Source organism: Giraffa tippelskirchi, chromosome X (assembly GCF_054371585.1).
Source record: "Giraffa tippelskirchi isolate mGirTip1 chromosome X, T2T-mGirTip1v1.2.pri, whole genome shotgun sequence".
Taxonomy (NCBI): Eukaryota; Metazoa; Chordata; class Mammalia; order Artiodactyla; family Giraffidae; genus Giraffa; species Giraffa tippelskirchi.
In genome coordinates this window covers 2,019,730-2,039,450 of record NC_137289.1, presented here as the reverse complement: position 1 = coordinate 2,039,450, position 19,721 = coordinate 2,019,730, and the positions used below count along the sequence as shown (strand labels likewise).

Genomic DNA, 19,721 nt, shown 5'->3' with positions numbered 1-19,721 from the left:
GCCCATTAATCCTTAATATTCAAATTCCGCCCACTAAACCATCCCCTCGGCGACCAAGCCGCCTCTTTTCCCCAAATGACGGCCGTTGGCAGCCAATCGGCAGCTAGACGGGGCGTCCGCCCCCTTTTCCCTCACCGGAACGGACACCGAGTACCGCCAATTGGGGGCGTCGCCGCCGAGGCCCCACCCAACCCCGGCCGCCGCATCCAATGGCGCGCCGGCTCGCGCCGGCACCGGGGGCGGGGCGCGGGCGCGCAGGTGCAGCTGCGCGCAAGCCGGCCGGGAGGGCGGGGCGCGACGTCGGCCGTGCGGGGTCTCGGCGTCGGCGGCGCGCGCGCTCCCTCCTCTCGGAGAGAGGGCTGTGGTAAAAGCCGTCCGGAAAATGGCCGCCGCCGCCGCTGCCGCGCCGAGCGGAGGAGGAGGAGGAGGCGAGGAGGAGAGACTGTGAGTGGGACCGCCGAAGCCGCGGGCGGGGACCCTTGCTGGGGGGGCGGGGGGTAGGGGCGGGACGTGGCGCGGGAGGGGCCCGCGGGGTCGGGCGACACGGCTGGCGGATGGCGTCCCTCCTCTCTACCCTCCCCCTCCCGCTGGTGACGGCACCCCCCCCCCCCGCGGCCCGTTACCCGCACTTGCGGGTGACCGTCCTCGGCGCGGCCTCCTCGGGCTGCCTTTGCCTGCTTCCCCCCTCCCTCCCGCCTTCGGCGCGCATCCTGGCCCCGCGGGCGCCCCTGTAGCCGGGGTTCGCCTGTCGGGGCTGCGCGCGCGTCGTGCCCTTCGCGGGGCTTCGGGCCCGCGGCGCCGTCGCGCGCCCGCGCCCCCGGCCTCTCCCTGGCTCGCGCTTTCCCGTCTCCCTCCCTCGCGCGCCCCCTCTCCCGTTACTCGGCCCCCCCACTGGCGCGCGTGCGCAGTTCGCCTCCCGTCGGGAGAGTGCGCCACAAGGGCTCCTGGGCTGTCGCCCCCATCTCCAGGCTTTGCCTCCCCCTCCTTCTCGCCCATTCCATGACTTTCTGCCCCCCCCGCCCCCACCGCGAGCGAGTTCCTTTCGCATCTAGCAGGAACAAGTAGGTGGGAATTATTGTCCACCCACAAAAGGCACTAGACATTGTGTTCCTGGCCACAGAGCTCATCAGAAAGAGGCGGTGATAGTTGCCATCAGGAGCCGTGGGGAGGGGACGAGGTGTCCGGCAGCACCCGAAGCGCTTCGATGGGAGCACGTCCCCAGGGCGTTTGGGGGGGGCCGTGGCCTCAGAATACAAGCGCCCTCCCATCCTTCCCCCCCGCCCGCCCCCCTTCGCCGGCGATCTTCCAGTTACATAAGTGGAGTGGGACTCAGTCTGTGACGGGCTTCCATAGTCCCGGAGCGCGTCCGGCTCAAGATCACCAGTACCAGATGGGGCAAGTTCACCGCATCGCGGGGGTGCCCATCACTTGGTCCCTGAAAGTTTATTTTCTTTCTAGTTTGCTTCTGAGTCACCCAGACTGAAACTCAGGTGACTGATTCGTGGCGTGGCAATGTTTTTTGTGGTTTTGCACTGAAGACTTAAGGTCATGGTGAAGAGTTTAAAAGATTGCTTTCACAGAGGAGACCGTTCATGGCCTTGCTGAGTGTGGATTCCAAGGGGGGAAAGCTGGCTGTGGAATACACCTCTGTGGCCGTCGCTTCTACTGTGAGTGTTCGGTGTGGATTGGTCACAGCCGAAATGGGCTCCACCACAAAATTGATATTCCTGACTCATGGTCAGGCAGATGTGTGCTTCTGGTTTTTCCAGGAACAGGAACGGGCTGCAGAGCCATTCAGAGTTGTGTCTCTGTTGTGCCGATCAGTGCCCCAAATTGTGAGATGGTAGCATAGAATTATGTGGGTGATTGGTGATCGGAAAACCGAACCTACTGGCCTGTGAGGCTGAGTGACTTAAGAGTTGAGGACTCTGGCAAGTTTTAGGCATTTTGTTACATTAGGAAAACGAAGCATATTCGGGCCTTGGTAGCAAAAATCATTATTAACAGGCAGTTGTTATCCAGGAGAAATTTGGCTTTCACCGTCAGAATTTTCATCTGCATCTGAACGATTTCAACTAAGAATGCCATTAACCTCTTGGGTCCTTTGAAATATGCTGAATCTTTATTTTTTTTTAATCTGTTTTTTAGTTTTAGGTCTTTTGGGAATTTCCACTAGGGATTTAGGGAAATAGGTTTATTTATGGGCTTTGAAGGACTTCTAAATCCTAGTCCTTGAACGTAGGAAACATTTGCTTTCATTTTTTACCCGGACGTATAAGAACAGTCTCGGAGGTGTAGAGTTGACTGAATAAGTTGCCACAGAACACCCATTCGTGGCATGTCGGCGAGGGGACTGATCACTGAGGTGCATTCCTGTCTGCTCACACAGATACACAAGCCTCACTTGACGAAGATTCCAAGGTTTGGACATCTGAGCCTGAGATGTGACCAGCAAGGGCTCTATTTTGTTTCACATCACTGGCAGTGCATTAGCCGCCTCGGGTGCTCCTCCAGTGAGCCGTCCATCATACCTGTATCCCTTTAACCTGCACAGCCTCCAGAATAGAGTTTGTCTGCAAAGTACCTGGCAGCATCTGAAGTCATGGTGTCCTAACAGCTTGAGGAAATCCCCTATGGCTTTCTTGCCAGTACACACCATGCTCTTTTTTTGCTGTTATAAATTTGCCTGGAATGCTTGCAACCTAGAATCCCAGGTCTTTGTTTCACCTGACAGAGCACGATGCAGTCCATCCATACTCCAGCTTTTGTGCTGTTTATGTTGCGGGAGGGTTCGAGTACAGTTTTGCATTTTATTTGTAATTTCCAGCCACAGCCCTTGTTTCCTGGCTGGCCCAGCCTCTTTGTGGCTGAATCTAGTGGGATGGGGAGGCACGCTGTGGAATTTGACAGAAGAATTGGCTAGATGAGTCCAATATGATGTTGTCCCCCTCCTGAATACCCCTTCCCCCATGTGGAGACTGAATGAGAACCTCGCTTCTCGAACCTAGAATAAAGAAGAGCCGATGGAAAAGTGTTAGTTCCTTCCTGGAGGGCGGTTTCCACTGTTAATACACCTGCCCGGGATTATTTACATGATAAGTGATGTCTCCCGGAACCGTGATCTTTTGTAAAGGTGAATATCAGTGAAAATCTTTCAACTGGCTAAGAGCAGTTTGTGGCCAGCCTGCCCGACTTATCTATGAGAAGAAAATTATGGAAAGGGTTTGACTTTTGCAGTAACTAGTGTTTCAAGCACAGAGTGTGTAAAGCATAGTCCTAGACTGGTGGTTCCAGGGAGCGTGGCAGACACCTGTTTGTTCTCCCCACCCTTTGCTGGTGATACACACGCAGATCAGCCTTGTGTGGCTGGCAGACACAGCCTTTTTTCTTGGGTAGAGCATTATTACTGCTCCAGTGGGAGGACCTTGTTCTCAGTGCTTCTGTACCAGCGCCTTCCAGTCAAACTGTCATTGTCACCACTGTGCCTTTACCTCAATTTGGGTAGGATGGATGTAGATAAGTCTCTTTTCCTTGGATTCACTGACACAAAAGTTGTGCTCTTCTGCATTTACCTGGTCTCTTCTGCCTTTCTTTGGCACGGAGCCCCTTCCTATTGAAAGCTTGCTTTGTACGCCATTGCTTAAATACTTGGTTTTACCCCTTTGATGGTAGGTATGGTGTGGGGAGGGGGGACTGAGTGAGAATGGGAATTTGGGGGCTGGCAGGGCATGGCCACTCCCATATTTAAGGGGAGTTGTGACCATTCCGTTATAGAGTAAAGCCTTGGCCTTTTTCACTTCTTCAAGGCACACTTATGTTGGTTCTGCTGGTGTATGAATGTCTTGAGCATAGCTGTTTTGTTATACTGCAGAAGTCTGGACTCTTGGGATCAAGCCTTGGAAAGGCTTCTGTGCATAAGAGCTGGGGGCGCTATACTTGCAAATCACTGCTTTATTGGGTCTTCACCTAAGTGCTCTCATTTGTTGGCTCTTTTTTTTTTTTTTCTCCACGAAATCTTGAGTTATCAGAGATCTTAAACTTTCAGAGCTCGGAGGAACGTTAGTCTAGGTCCCTCAGTTTACAAATAAAAATGAAATTTACCAAAAAAAATGCAACTGTGAGAAGTTGTGGCTTTTCTAGGGCCTCCCAGCCAGGATGCCAGTTTGATTTTTATTATATAGCTAACTGAGTAATAGTTTAGCTGGTAAAGAATCCACCTGCAATGCAGGAGACCCTGGTTCAATTCCTGGGTCAAGAAGATCCCCTGGAGAAGGGATAGGCTACTCACTCCAGTATTCACGGGCTTTTCTGGTGGCTCAGATGGTAAAGAATCAGCCCGCAATGCGTGATACCTGGGTTCGATCCCTGGGTTTGGAAGATCCCCTGGAGGAGGGCACGGCAACCCACTCCAGTGTTCTTTCCTGGAGAATCTCCATGGATAGAAGAGCCCAGGAGGCTACAGTCCATGGGGTTGCAAAGAGTTGGACACAACAGAGCAACTAAGCCCAGCACAACTGTGACTTTGACTTCTGGGATTTTAGAGCGTTCTATGACTCGACTGTTTAAGGGAATTCTGAGGCCTCACTGCACCTCAATAGATAATTCCAGATTACCATCCTGGTAGTTCCAGACCAGCAGTAAAAGACGTGGTTGGTGTTGCACTTCTGAGTTTGATTACATGAGTAATTGTGTGAATAGTCAAGTCTTAAGTTGTACATGCTAGGCTTTTTTTAGTCTAAAGATAAAAGTGCAACTCTTGGGCCTGCAAGGTATCAGATATTAGCTAATATGGGGTGGTTGAGGTTTTAACAAGGAAGTGATGGTTGTCTTAGTGAAAAGTATAGTGGCAGAAGACCTTCTTTGAACATGTGTTCAAAGGCGAAAGAGAAAGTATCACACTGTTAACTCAGTTTGTTGAACATTTTAGTGATCTGAGAGGCCTAAAAGTGAGTGCTCAAAAACAGTCTTGTGTATTTCTGAGGATGGCTTAGGATCTCCCAGGGTACTTGGTTTCTGTTGGTTCTGCCTGTTTTTTCCTCTCCGGGCTGAAGCCTCTTTATGTGATGTCACAGCAGCTGTTGCAACTTCAGCTGCTTGCAAATGATGGGAGACTTTGCCTCTGGATTTCATGTGTTCTTGGGATGACATTTTGATGTTACATGTTCTCTGGAACATATCTTCTCTCTCTGGGTATTTCTGTATGACGTGTTGCACGAAATACTTACGGAGATCGCTTCCTAACTATATGTTTTATAGTGTCAAAATGTCCCTCAGAGGTGACAAGACCTGTGATAGTGTCAGTTCTAACACTCATGAATCTTTCCTTAGCACTGTGTGTTATCTGGCAGTAAATTGCAGTGTATCCTTTGTTTCTAGCTAGGTAAGCTGGGAAATACCATAGTACTTTGTCTGTATGCTTATCTTCAAAATGTCCCAAATAGCCCTGGGAAAAAGGTCGTGCAGCACAATGGGGGCTTTCAACTTACGATTTTCTTTGTTTTAGGCTCCATAAAAATACAGACTCACCAGTTCCTGCTTTGATGTGACATGTGACTCCCCAGAATACATCTTGCTTCTGTAGACCAGCTCCAACAAGATTCCATGGTAGCTGGAATGTTAGGGCTCAGGTAAGTAACCTTCCTTTTTTTTTTTTTAGTATATGTCCTGGTTTGGCCATCTGTTTTTAAAAAAAAAAAAAGGAATCAAACAAGATCTACTACTCTTGAACCGTTATCAAAGTACCCCAAAGACGAAAGACATAACGGTGCCAAACTGTGCCATATAATAAAAAAAAGTCACTTCCCTGAGCCCTGAAAGGTCAGTTGGGGTAAGGCTTCTTGGTAGCCACGGTGTGATCCGGGGGCGGGTGTCAGATTAGAGCTGGAACTGGTGACCTGCCCCTTCAGTTCACCTTCAAGCAGGTCAGCTGAGCGGAGAGTGCTGGGAGCTCTTCACCCGCTGCTACAGCTCTCACCTAGCGGCCTTCAGCATGGTGCTCTGTTTGCTCTGGTTTCGGGTAAATGACTTCCTGGTCAACATTAGCGAGTGGCGGTGATGCATTTGCAGACACAGGAACCCGTGCGTGGTCCCCTAGAAGGACGACCTCCTGCAAGCTGTGGCCAGACAACAGAAAGAAAGAAAAGAAAGTCACTCAGTCATGTCTGACTCTTTGTGACCCCATGGACTGTAGCCCACCAGGCTCCTCCATCCATGGAATTTTCTAGGCAAGAGGACTGGAGTGGGTAGCCATTGCCTTCTCCAGGGGATCTTCCCGGCCCAGGGATTGAACCTGGGTCTCCCACATTGCAAGCAGACGCTTTACCGTCTGAGCCACCAGGGAATCAAGCGTGTGCACGTTGCACACCTCCCACAGGGGCTGCAGAGAGCACCCTGAGACCCTTCGGGCTCTTGAGACTCTAGAGCAGGAGGAAGGCCTTTTGAGAAGCTGGGAAGCTAGGCCCTCTGAGTCTGCCGTGCAGGGGTCCTGTCACCCACACATCGGGTGCTTGGGCGCCACTGCCTCGCCTTTGAATTTGGTCAAATTGAACGGTTCCTTCATTTCTAAATTGGCAGGCTCAATATCTTAAGCTTTTTTGGAGGTCACATCCACATTTGATGTTTTGACATCCGGATTGCAAACATCCCATGTGGTAAGACTGAACATTCTAATTTGATTTCTCCATTTCTTCTCCGAAGAAAAACACGTGACTTTACACACATGCGGTCCTTGGGATTCCAGCTGAGACCCTCAAGTTGTGCACTTAGTTGTATCTCTCTAGTGGCTTCTGATGCCTCAGTCTAAAGCTGTGGGGACATCCGTCTCGGCCCATTTTGGGGCCGGGCGAGGGGCAGAGAGTTTGAGTGGAGGAGCAGAAAAGGTGTAGATGGAAGTGAAGAGCATCATGCTGCCTCCAAGTCGCAAATTTAGTTCTGCTTCTGATCCTGTGACTCAAATTGTCATTCCCGTTTACCATTGCGGGGTGTGCTCTGGGCCCTGCTGACAGGACATTCTTTGTGCGCCACGTATTTATGCTGGTGGGAGTCGTGTGGCTGCCGCTTTGTGCATTGTCTCAGAAACTGTGTGGACGAAATGTAATATAGGCAGTGAATGGGTTTCTTCTGATAGATATTAGGCCTGAAGGGGTGATTGATGTTTTTAATAGTCTTTTTCTCCGACTGCAAATGGATTTCATAAAACAGACGGTGGCGACTGTACAGTTTCTTCTAAACAATGTAGAAAGGAAGAGATGTTTTTAAAAATATCTCTTATTACTTATGAATGGGAGAGACACGGCTGTTTGAGCATCAAGGGACTTTGAAGTGAGTGTGAGTGTGAAAGGCGCTCAGTCGTGTCCGACTCTTTGTGACCCCATCGAGCATACAGTCCATGGAATTCTCCAGGCCAGAATACTGGAGTGGGTAGCCTATCCCTTCTCCTGCGGATCTTCCCAACCCAGGAATCGAACCAGGGTCTCCTGCATTGCAGGCGGATTCTTTACCAACTGAGCTATCAGGGAACTTTGAAGGGAATTCTCAAAGGACAGACCCTGTCTTTAATAGATAAGTACTTGATCTCTTACTATTTTTCTTTTCCTTTTTAAGAAATTATAAAAAATAATACATGCTTTTTTTTTTAAAGAAAAGTCAAACTATTTTAATGTCAATAAAAAAGCACAAGCTCCCAGTACTCTCCACACCCACTACCCAAAGTGACTGCCATTAATAGTGTAATGTAGATCCTTCTGATTCTTCTTCTCAGGCTCTGCAAATATGTTCCGTTTGTATTTTTGACAAAATAAGGATCGCATGGTACGTATTCTACATCTATCCATGTGATACGTTTCTCTGCCTCATTTCTGTTAAATAGAAGCGTGGTTTGGTGCCAATTTACTGTCATGCAGTGTTCCCCTTTTGGTTTTCTCGATGGTTCACTGTTAAAGATGCTATTGGATTGAATGTCCTCAGGTGCCAATCCTTTTGAAGAATGGCTGCCTAGACATGAAGTTGCCGGTGGGTACTTACCACGTTGCCTTCCAAAATGTCTATCCCATTTCCCATGGCAATCTTAGCAAGTGCCACTTCCCATATTTCCCATACCCTCCCAGAATTGGATGTCCTTTTTAAATGTGTGTTTCTTGGGTTATTACGAGGGCTGAACATCAGCGGTCACTGGCCATTTGTATTTGGTTTTTGTGAATTGCCTGTTCGTGACCCGCGTTTATTCTTCCACTAGGGTATTTCTTTTTAAGTCAGTTTATAAGAACTCTTAATATATTAAGGATATTAATTCTCTGTCATCATGCAGAGATTTTTCTTTGTTACATGACATGACGATACTCATCTAGATTTTCTTTCTTCCTAAAAAACTTGATGATGTGCTATATTCATACATACATATTTGATACATGCAAAAGAATTGTGTAGGTAAGTTGTCTTATGTTTTTTGTACAGTATTTGGAATACTTGTTTTTGTATTTAACTTTGGGACAGGATGAGGTCTCGAGTCCAGCTAGCCCAGTATGTCATAGCCATTTGTTGAACCATCTGATCTTCACCTTTATTGTATGCCGACTTCAAGTGAACAGAGCATCTTTTACTTCTTTCTTTCTGAAGTTTTTTCTTTGTGAGGCTCTTGAGGGCAAGCCTGTCCGCAGATAATGATTTATGCATTCATCCAACAAATATTTTCGCTCCTGCTTTGAGCCAGGGGTGGTGCTGGGCCCTGATGTGCTGCCTTCTTGACTGGCCGTGGGGTGCTGGGGAAGGCGACAGAGGTTGTGATGCCAGCTGCATGGCTCCAGTGCCCATTTGAGAAAATAGCGGATCTTCACAACAGTAGGTTTTAGATAAACCAGAAGGACTCCAGAGGGCATATATATGCATGTGTGTGTTTTAAATTCTGACACGGCAGCCGGAGCCGTAGGGTAGACTGCAACATAAGCATAGTTTGTTTTCTAACTCGGATAATTGCGGGCTGATTTGTGTCTTCATTTATGATGAGGGCTTTTTGCTGTTAAAATAGTTTTATATTCAACTGCCTTGGTTGTGATGGAATAAAAGTTGTGCACTGATAAAAATGGTAATTTTCTTCTATGATGATTTTGAAGCTTTCTGTAATAGCTGATAAAAATAAAGACAGTTTTGGTGAATGTGATCTTTGGGGAACAAGTGTAATTTTTTGCGGCTGGCATCATTTAAATCTAATAAGTACCCTCAAAACTGAAGTGGAATCCTAATTTCTTTTTGACTTAAAGAAATGACATAAGTGACATGATTAAGGAAAAGGCTTCTGTGTAAGGCTGAGGTTTTTTAATGATTATTTTAAATACGTATATAACAGTACAGCATTAAAAAGGTGGTATAAAAGGTTACATGGTATAAGATCTCCTTGCCACCCTGTCCCCAGACATCCGTTTCTCCCTGAAGGCAACCATCATTATCAGTTTCTTATTAATCTGTGAGTGTGTGTGTGTAATTTTGAAATTGTGAAATGTTCGTAACAGAATTTTCTGTTTTAACTATTCAATGTGCAGTTTAGTGCCACTGAGTACATTCTCTTTGCTGTGCAGCCATCACCACCGTGTATCTCCAGAGCGCTTTTATCTTGCAAAACTGAAATGATACCCGTTAAATGAGAACCCCCCACTCCTCCCCCTCCCTCAGCCCCTGGCAATTTGCTCATCTACTTTGTCTCCTATGAAATGGACTATTCTAAATACCTCATATTATTATATATTTATATATATGTTTATGTATATATTTCATGCATGTGGTTTTTTACCAAATAGTAAAACACTGTGCACATTTGCACAGTTTGCTCTTTTTAGTTAACATATTTTGATGCTTGTGTGGTATCAATTTCCGTAGAGACATGTCGCTCATTTTAAGGGCTGGGGTAGTAGTCCATTATGGATGCACCATAATTTCTTAACTGATTTTCTCTTGATGGATATTTATGTTTCCAGTGTTTTTTATTTCATTAATGTTGTAGTGAATAGTCTTTTATATAATACCATATTTCACAGCCAAATTTATCTGTAGGAGAAATTCGTAGAGCTGGAACTTGCTGGGTCAAAGGATATATGCATTTTAAACTTTGATAGATATTGCTAAATCAAGGATGGCCTTCCAATTGTGCGGTTTTAGAGGGGGATAAAAACTACATTTGAGTAGATAAGCACAAATATGTAGAGATTAGAGAGCTATTTATTCGGGTAGGAAGAAATCATTTTCAGCAGTTAGCATGAGAAAGCAAAACTTCAGAAGCTTCCATTTCATGACCTAGTGTGAACAGAGGAGCTGAGACGGGACCCTTTATTTGGCAAGGAGAACTTCAGCCTGTTCTCATTTGTGGATCTTGAAGAAAATGGAGTGCTTTTATTTTGGTACCATTCTAACTTGCTGTGGCTCCTTGGGACTCAGGGTTGAAGAGCGCCACAGCTGCTGAATGTTCTCTCTCATTTGTGTTGTGACGTCGTAAAGAATACCCTGAAAGTATTCAGGACTATATTGCTGTCGCCTCATTTCTCATTGACTGTGGTACTCTTTCTATTGCAGTCCTTTTTTCACTTACCCTGGACTAATTGAGCATCTATTATTTGTCAGTTCCTGTCCTAGATGCTAGGGACTGTTCATACACTCAGTGATTTTCTGGTCTAAAAGACAACAGGCCAATACGCCTTTATTTTACAAGGCGACAGTGGCCACTGAGAGTGCACAGAAACATTAGACAGATCCCACCTGGACTCCGGGGTAGCGTCAGGGAAGAGACTTCTTTGAAAAGTGATCCCCCCCCCAGGACCTGAATGATAAGGCACCATTAGTTTCCAGGAGGAGGCACGTGCAGAGGAGAGGGCCGTGCGTCTGGAAGCTTGGACAGGAGAGAACTCGGAGAGTTCAGAGTGGAAGGATGGGGCGGCGGGGGTCTCAGAGCAGCTGCGCTGGCAGGGATGCTGGTGGCAGAGCAGACCCAGCTGGCCCAGCTATGCCAAATAGGCTCGGTCTTCCTTCCAGCAGCTTCATTCTGAGAGGGTCCCGAGCCCCAGGAGGTGGTGGCAGGCGCTCCAGCCACCCGGCCTGTCTCCCCAACCCCCGGGCTCTGAAGGCCATCTGCCCATCAGACCCCAGGGGCTCCCGCTCCACAGTCTCCTCCTGGAACCTTCCTTTCCTCCCTGATCCTGGAGACCGAGAGGTTGCCCATCCCCCGAAGGCGATGGGGCTTCTCCCCAGCCAGGCTCCGTGCTGTGTTCCATGGGCCAGTTTATAACCTTCGAAAGTTCTTTGTGAATTCCCAGGTTGGTGCCCTACCGCAGGTAACATTCTGCAGCTTGTGCTTTTTATGCACTCCTGGGCTTTTGAGCCTGGGCCGTGTTGCTCTGTGCAGGCCTTCATTCATTTAACTTGTCTCCTTGTGCTGTGGAAACATCTTTACAACCGAAGTCCCACCAGAGCCCTGAGAGAGAATGGAATTGTCAAGAAACAAGGATTGACATCTGGTTTATGTTTACATCCTTCGGCTCTATTAACTGAGAAGATATTTTTATTTCGGTGTTTGTGAAAACTTTCCACAAAAAAAGGCATCCATTTTCTAGACTTATTTTAATAGAGCAGTCCGAAGGTTTTATTTTTAGTTTTTAAAGAAATCAAAGCAGGCTTCTGAGATAGGCACATTTTCTCTCATTCCCATCTCCTTTTTGCACCATTCCACGTTTTGGTGCTAAGACACCAACTTGAGTGCTTTTCAGCATGAGCTGACTGTCTCCATGTAGATTATTTTTAAAAAATGTAAGCACTTGGGTTTTTCTGGGGTTTCTACTGGTACTTAAGTTTTGACATTTCTTTGAAAAGTATTTTAAATCTGTATATACATTTTTAGTGATTTATTTTTAAAATACAAATTTCCATGTTTCTGGTTTTTCTGTTTTTGTAAACAGCAGAAGGTATTAGTCCATATTAAGTACTAATTTGCTCTAATATTTTCAGCTGTTTTTGGAATTACACTTGGCAAAAAAAAAAGGAGACATGTCTGCAGTTGTGACAGTTTGTCTTTTTGTTCCTTTTAACTCCAGAATAAATAATTCTAGTGAATTTTTTTCTAGGCTTGTAAGAACACAGGAATGATTCAAGTCATTGTAATAAGTAGTAAGTAGTTAGGCAAAGTCGAAAGTCTGTTTTTTTCAGTGGTATGACCCTGTAAGAAACTGTTGATCTAGCCTGTGAGCAATCGTGTAAAATTTCTTAGCCACTCTTCCAGATTGTTTAAGACAAAAGAAAATGAACAACCAAACAAAAATAGTGTTCATTATGCTCTTTATTTTTAATTACATAAGTAAAGTATCATTCTAGGAAATTTAGAAAATGCATGTGGAAATTACTCTGGAAATTCCAGCATGCAGAGAAAACTGCTGTTACGGTTTGGTGTGTATCTTTCTAGACTGAGGGTTCTGGCTCAAGTTTGAGAAGTCAGGGGTTCTGTAACTTTGAATGGGAGAAACACTTGGCCTTTATTTTTACTAACCTCTCACTAAAAATTTAAGAACAGATATAGGCAGCAGACCATGGTAGTGTTAGGAGTACCTGTGCTTTTGTCACCAATAGAGATCAAAGATGCTTTCATATCATATTCCATGCAGTTACAGAGATTTTGAAATATTGCTCGTGTTCATCACAACTCAAACTTAGTTGTCAGACTCACCTCCAGATCTGGCTATTTAGTGGTTTACTAAAGAGGCACATATTACTCTTAACACCAATTCTTGAAGTAAGTTGTTAATCAATTTCTATGTATTTTATTTTATGCATTTGAAAACGTCCTTCTGAGGAGTGGTTCAGAGGGCCAAAGTCCATTATGCCATGCAACTCCAGATATAAGAACAGCCAACATTTGAGTGGTCGCTGTGTGGGGGAAAGAGATCAGGAAAGCCCTAAAACACAGGTGCAATAAAGAGAGACAGAATGGCATGAAAAGTGAGTTTAAATTATTATATCAAATATTTTTTATGAACACAATAATATTTTCCAGATCCTGTGCAAAGTGTACTGCAACTACAACTGGCAAATAATAACTTAAAGGTTACCTTTGTTATTGGCATTTTATTTTATTTTATTTTATTTTTTTTATTTTTTTATTTTTGAAAACTTCTTGGCCATGTTGCACTGCATGTGGGATCTTCCCCAACCAGGGATCGAACCTGTGCCCCCTGCAATGGAAGCTTGGAATCTTAACCACTGGACCACCAAGGAAGTCCCTGTTATTGGCATTTTAAATATCCTCCTAGAGTCTTCTTTACACACCTGTGTATATGTGTCTATGTTTTACTTATTGAATATTTATTTGTTTTTTGGCCGTGCTGGGTTTCAGTTGCGGCACATGGAATGTTCAGTCCTCATAGTAGCATGCAGGATCTTTAGTTGTAGTATGCAGGATCTAGTTCCTTGACCAAGGATCGAACCCAGGCCCCTTGCATCAACAACATGGAGTCACAGCCACTGGACCACCAGAGAAATTTCTACATGTTGATTGAGATAAATGGGATCATATAGTATGTATTGTTGTAACTTGCCTTCTTTCCACACTGATAATGCCGTAGATATCTTTCCATGTCAGTAAAAAGATGTATCATCACTTTTCTCTAAAATGAAAATAACTTATGTTTTCTAATTATAAAAGTAATAACTGTTTTGTGGGAAAAAAATGCTTTTTAGAAAATATGGAAAGAGGAAACAGAAGGATTGTCCATAAAACTGCCATCTACACATAGATAATGTTTTTACACCATCATTTTTAACGATCACCTGACATTTTATTGATGTCTCTACCTTGATTTAATTAGGGCTGTTCCATTATTTCTGTGCTTTCATTTCTGTGTGTGGCTGTGTGCCGACCATTCTACTCTGTGCCTGTGTCTCTAGCTTGCATCTCTAACCTCTTTTTTTTGCTTTTCTTTTCTTAATTACTTTATTTTAATTGGAGGATAATTACCTCACAATATTGTGATGGTTTTTGGCATCTCTAACCTCTTGAGCCCCGCATTGGATGGCCTCTTCAGTCTTTCCCCTGGAGTTGCTCCTAGCTGTCTCAAACTTAACAAGTCCCAAACAGAACTCTTGCTTTTTCTCCTCCTTCAATTCTGCTTCGGACACAACTGAGCGACTGAACACCAAGGACAATGGATCTGCTTCTCTTCCTAGTTTCTGTTTCATTAAATATCATCAACATCCACCCAGTTACCAGTCTAAAATTTGAGGAGATGTCCTAGAGCCTCACCTTCCTCTAATGCACACCAGCAAGTACTATGGGCCTCCACATTCAAAATGTACCCCGGAACCAACCACTTCTCACCACCTCCACTAAGACCTCAGTCCCCACCACAAGTCACTTCTCAGACAGATGCTGTAAGACTTCAGGTCACATATTGAACAGCTTTCTCACCCACACTTGGAAACAGCTACATCCTTTATAGGCCTGTTTTTTTTTTTACAGTGATACTTAATTCTAAGTGATTAAATTTTTCCACATACAAGTACTGGGTTCCTTGCTGCTTTGTGTTGAAGGATTTGCAGTTCATCAGGCTGTCATCCAGCCATTCATCCCATGATGGAGTTAGGTGTCTACGGTACCTGGGGCAGTGTGGTAGGCAGGCTCTAGGGTGACTGACACAGAGTGGCATCTTTTTTGCATGGAGCTCAAGTGTGGCTGGAGAGACAGACTTTAAATAATTCCCGAGTGATTATGTAATTACAGTGGGTTCAGTGTTCTAAAGGATGAGTTGGAAGAGGGTTCACTGTGATCGTGTGTAATGGAGGAATAGCCCAGCCTTGGGTGGGATATGGAGGCCCGCCCTAAGGAGGCAGTGCTGACGTGAGGGACCAAGGGGGCAAAGCCCAGAGTGGGGGAGGGCTTTCCAGGTGAAGAGTACCTGTGAAAGCCCTGAGTCTGGCCAGAGCTTCATCAACTGAGATACTTAAGCAGGCTGCGGCAGAGCAGGGGGTGGGGGCTGAGATGCAGGCTGAGAAGCTGACAAGGTGGGTACAGGATTTTTGATGTTAATGTCATAACAATAGGAAACTATCAAAGGGTTAGGTTGTTCGGATTCTGATTTTATAATGAAACTATTACAGCCACTTGATAACAGCATAACCTCGAGGTTATGGTGAAAACAACAGTCTAGCCCTCTCCCTTCCTGTTCCATGACCCCGAGATTCGATGCCAGCTTTTCATGGTGTCTCCTTTGAGTTTCTTTGGTTACTGGCAAAACCAAAGTGTATGTTTATGCATCTTTCTTGATTTGACAAAGTTGGGGAGTTATGAAAGAAGACAGCTTACATCACCTCCCTTGTTGGCATTCATATTCACAACAGTGGTTCCTTGTCCCATCACTTTTAGTCCATAAAACACTTCCCCTCTATGGAAAGGGATATAATAACTCTGGATCAGTATAAATGCTAAATGTTTGCCTTTGATAACTAAATTCCAGAGTAAGGAGTTGGTGTAATGATCACCTGAAATGGTGGCAAAATATTTGCTGTTGCATTTTCTATTCTCTTTCATGTCAATATAGACTCATGGAATTTTACTTATTAAATGTTTTACAATGCAGCCAAAGTCACTATTCTTTCTTGATCAAATTATTCCAGATTTGACCAGTGAGATTTCCTTTATGCTGGCACCTGTGTCATCTTGGCATACCCTTATTAATTAGTCTCTGAGTGATTCTTTGCTTTCTGGAATAAGACATTTCATCCTAATGTGTGCTTTTCCTACTCCAGAACTGGTTCCAAGAGTTCTGGATCCTTTTACTGGGAAATGGTATTTAGAATCCAAGATTCCTGTGTTAGATGTACACACTCTTACTGGGGTGCTATTGTATCTATGATCGTTCAGTGGACAAAGCTAGAAAACATACTGAAAAGCTTTCTCACCTCACAAATAACATAACGATATCTACAATGGAAATTAACATTAGAGGGTTTGTCATTAAATTAACATTAGCGGGTTTGTCTTCAACTTTATTTTACCCTTGTATATCTTTTTCTTTCACAAGAAAAGTTCATTCCTAATTAACATTAAAGGTTACTTACTTTATCTTGTAATATACATAAAATAATTATCAAATTATAATATCATTAGTACTATGAAAATAATAATTATGAAGGAAGTTTCAGATTTCTTCTTATCCTTAGGATGTATCTCACCAGGGACATAAAATCAAGATTATTGTGTTCAAAAACCACCTGGAGGATTTGCTTCTAGTAGGAGTGAGGTAGCTCATTTTGGACTACCCCCCACCTCCTTGCAGATAACAGCTAACAACTCAAGACAGAAATAAAAAACCAGTTGTTTTAAGGCACTAGAGAGTGACTGGAAACAGGCAGAAACTAGAGGAAAGTCGATACTTGGAAGAAGGAAACTGCGTTAGATGAAAAACAGCTATTTACCCACAGGCAGTCCTCCTTAGTGCTGCTGCAGGGAAACAGAGACTTTGATAGACACCTAGACTCAAGGGTTAAGGAATAAGAGGAATGAAGGCAGAAATTTTGGAAAGCAGATTAGCCACAGGCAGTGGGGAAGGTAGGCAAATTCTTCATAGAAACTCTACTCAACTCCAGCTAAGGCAGAAGGAATGAATAGAGATTTCAACTGCTGCTCACCACAGGGAAGGCTGAAGATCTCTTCAAGAAAATTAGAGCTACCAAGGGAACATTTCATGCACAGATGGGCACAATAAAAGAAACGGTACGGACCTAACAGAAGCAGAATATATTAAGAAGAGGTGGCAAGAATACACAGAAGAACTACACAAAAAAGATCTTCATGACCCAGATAACCACGATGGTATATGATCACTCACCTAGAGCCAGACATCCTGGAATGTGAAGTCAAGTGGGCCTTAGGAAGCATCACTAAGAACAAAGCTGGTGGAGGTGATGGGATTCCAACTGAGCTATTTCAAATCCTAAACGATGATGCTGTGAAAGTGCTGCACGCAATATGCCAGCAAATTTGGAAAACTCAGCAGTGGCCTCAGGGCTGGGAAAGGTCAATTTTCACTCCAGTCCCAAAGAAAGGCAATGCCAAAGAATGTTCAATCTACTGCACAGTTGAACTCATCTCACACACTAGCCGGAGAAGGCAATGGCACCCCACTCCAGTACTCTTGCCTGGAAAATCCCATGGACGGAGGAGCCTGGTGGGCTGCAGTCCATGGGGTTGCTAAGAGTTGGACACGACGGAGCAACTTCACTTTCACTTTTCACTTTCATGCATTGGAGAAGGAAATGGCAACCCACTCCAGTGTTCTTGCCTGGAGAATCCCAGGGACGGCAGAGCCTGCTGGGCTGCCATCTATGGGGTCGCAGAGTCGGACACGACTGAGGTGACTTAGCAACACACGCTAGCAAAGTAATGCTCAAAATTCTACAAGCTAGGCATCAACAGGATGTGAACTGAGAACTTCCAGATGTTCAAGCTGGATTTAGAAAAGGCAGAGGAACCAGAGATCAAATTGCGAACATCCATTAGAAAAAGCAAGAGAATTCAAGAAGAACATGTACTTCTGCTTCATTGACTACACTAAAGCCTTTCACTGTGTGGATCACAACAAACTGTGGAAAGTTCCTTTTTTTTTTTTTTTTGAAAATTCTTAGAGATGGGAATACCAGACCACCTTACTTGCTTCCTGAGAAATCTGTATGCAGGTCAAGAAGCAACAGTTAGAACTGGACATGGAACAATGGACTGGTTCCAAATTGGGAAAGGAGGCTGTATATTTTCACCCTGTTTATTTAACTTATATGCAGAGTACATCATGAGAAATGCCGGGCTGGATGAAGCACAAACTGGAATCAAGATTGCCAGGAGAAATATCAATAAATTCAGATATGCAGATGACACCACCCTTATGGCAGAAAGTGAAGAGGAACTAAAGAGCCTCTTGCTGAAAGTGAAAGAGGAGAGTGAAAAAGCTGGCTTAAAACTGAACGTTAAAAAAACGAAGATCATGGCATCCAGTCCCATCGTTTCATGGCAAATAGATGGGGAAACAATGGAAACAGTGACAGACTTTATTTTCTTGGGCTCCAAAATCACCACAGATGGTGGCTGCAGCCATGAAATTAAAAGATGCTTGCACCTTGGAAGAAACGCTATGATCAACCTAGACAGCATATTAAAAAGCAGAGATATTTGCCAACAAAGGTCCATCGAGTCAAAGCTATGGTTTTCCCAATATGACTCTGGGAATGATCATGACTATCACATCACAGTCATGTATGGATGTGAGAGTTGGACCATAAAGAAAGCTGAGCACCGAAGAATTGATGCTTTTGAACTGTGGTGTTGGAATAGACTCTTGAGAGTCCCTTGGACTGCAGGGAGGTCAAGCCAGTCAATCCTAATGGAAATCGGTCCTGAATATTCATTGGCAGGACTGACGCTGTAGCTGAAGTTCCAGTACTTGGTGCACCTGATGCAAAGAACTGACTCATTGGAAAAGACCCTAATGCTGGGAAAGATTGAAAGCAGGAGGAGAAGGGGATGACAGAGGATGAGATGGTTGGATGGCAAAACCAACTCGATGGACATGAGTTTTAGCAAGCTTTGGGAGTTTGTGATGGACAGGGAAGCCTGGCGTGCTGCAGTCCATGGGGTTGCAAAGAGTTGGACACGACTTAGCAACTGAACTGGAACACATTGCCTCGTGCCATACATGAAAATTAATTCAAGATTAATTATGGATCTAAAGCTTTTAGGGAAAAGCAGTAGAATGTCTTCATAATCTTGAGATAAAGGTTTCTTAGCATACAGAAAGCAATAATTATTAAAGGGGAAAATGGATACATTGGACTTCATTAAAACTTAAAACTTTTGCTTTTCCAAAGGTAAGATTAAGAAAAAAAGACAAGTCACTGAGAAATAGTTGACACAAATTGTAAATAGAAAAGTCGTATATCTGAAAAATGACTTATATTCAGAATATATAAAGAACTCTTACAACTCAATAATAAAAAAGACAGTCTATTTATGAAACAGGAAAAGATTTTAGTAAGTACTTCATAAAGGAAGGCATCTGAATGATGACCAGTTTTCGCATGAAAAAGTGCTAACATTAGTCATCAGAGAATTGCAAATTTAAGCCACAATAAAATACCACGACACGCCCACTGGAAGGGCCAAAACTGAAAACTGACAACACCAAATGTTGCCAGGGAACTTCCTGTGACCATAGTAACGTCTTTTATCTTGATAGGGGTTTGGCTTATACAGGTGCATACACTTGACAGCACTCATCAGATGGTACACTTAAAATTTGTCATTTCACTGGATGTAAATTTTACCTAAAAAAAATGAAATGAGTTTTCATCTCTAGTTAATGATATATATGCTAACTTGTTTGGAGATGAAATGTACTGGTGAACTTTGAAATGCATCAAAAATAAGATGGATTGATGTGTGGATGAATCATGTCAATAATGGTAGAATCTGGGTGATATATATGTGGGTGTTCTTTGTACAGTTTGTTCAATTTTTCTGTATGTTTCAAATTTTTCTTCATAATGTTTTCGGGAAAAGTCACTTGGAATCATTCTTTTTTTGTGTGGTTATGTTACTGATTTGATGTAGTTAGCTTTATTTGTTTTCAGTGTTGTGGTTTACTTTTTTTCTTTAGTTGTAGAATATGTAAAGTATTTGATGGTCCAACAGTCAAGCCTAATTTAATTGG

The 19,721-nt window shown here is 44.2% G+C and overlaps 1 protein-coding gene across 2 annotated transcripts in view; it reads left to right on the top strand.

Annotated features, from left to right (window-relative positions):
• The first annotated feature begins 349 nt into the window (after positions 1 to 349).
• MECP2 (methyl-CpG binding protein 2) overlaps positions 350 to 19,721 on the top strand; it is a 51,095-nt gene continuing 31,723 nt past the window's right edge. For both annotated transcript variants that reach the window (XM_081564585.1, XM_081564584.1), the window contains exon 1: positions 350 to 444. Coding sequence is in view for 1 of the 2 variants with exons in the window: in XM_081564584.1 (XP_081420710.1) it covers positions 383 to 444 (62 nt within the window). In the remaining variant the exon portion in view is untranslated. The remainder of the gene's footprint in view (positions 445 to 19,721) is intronic.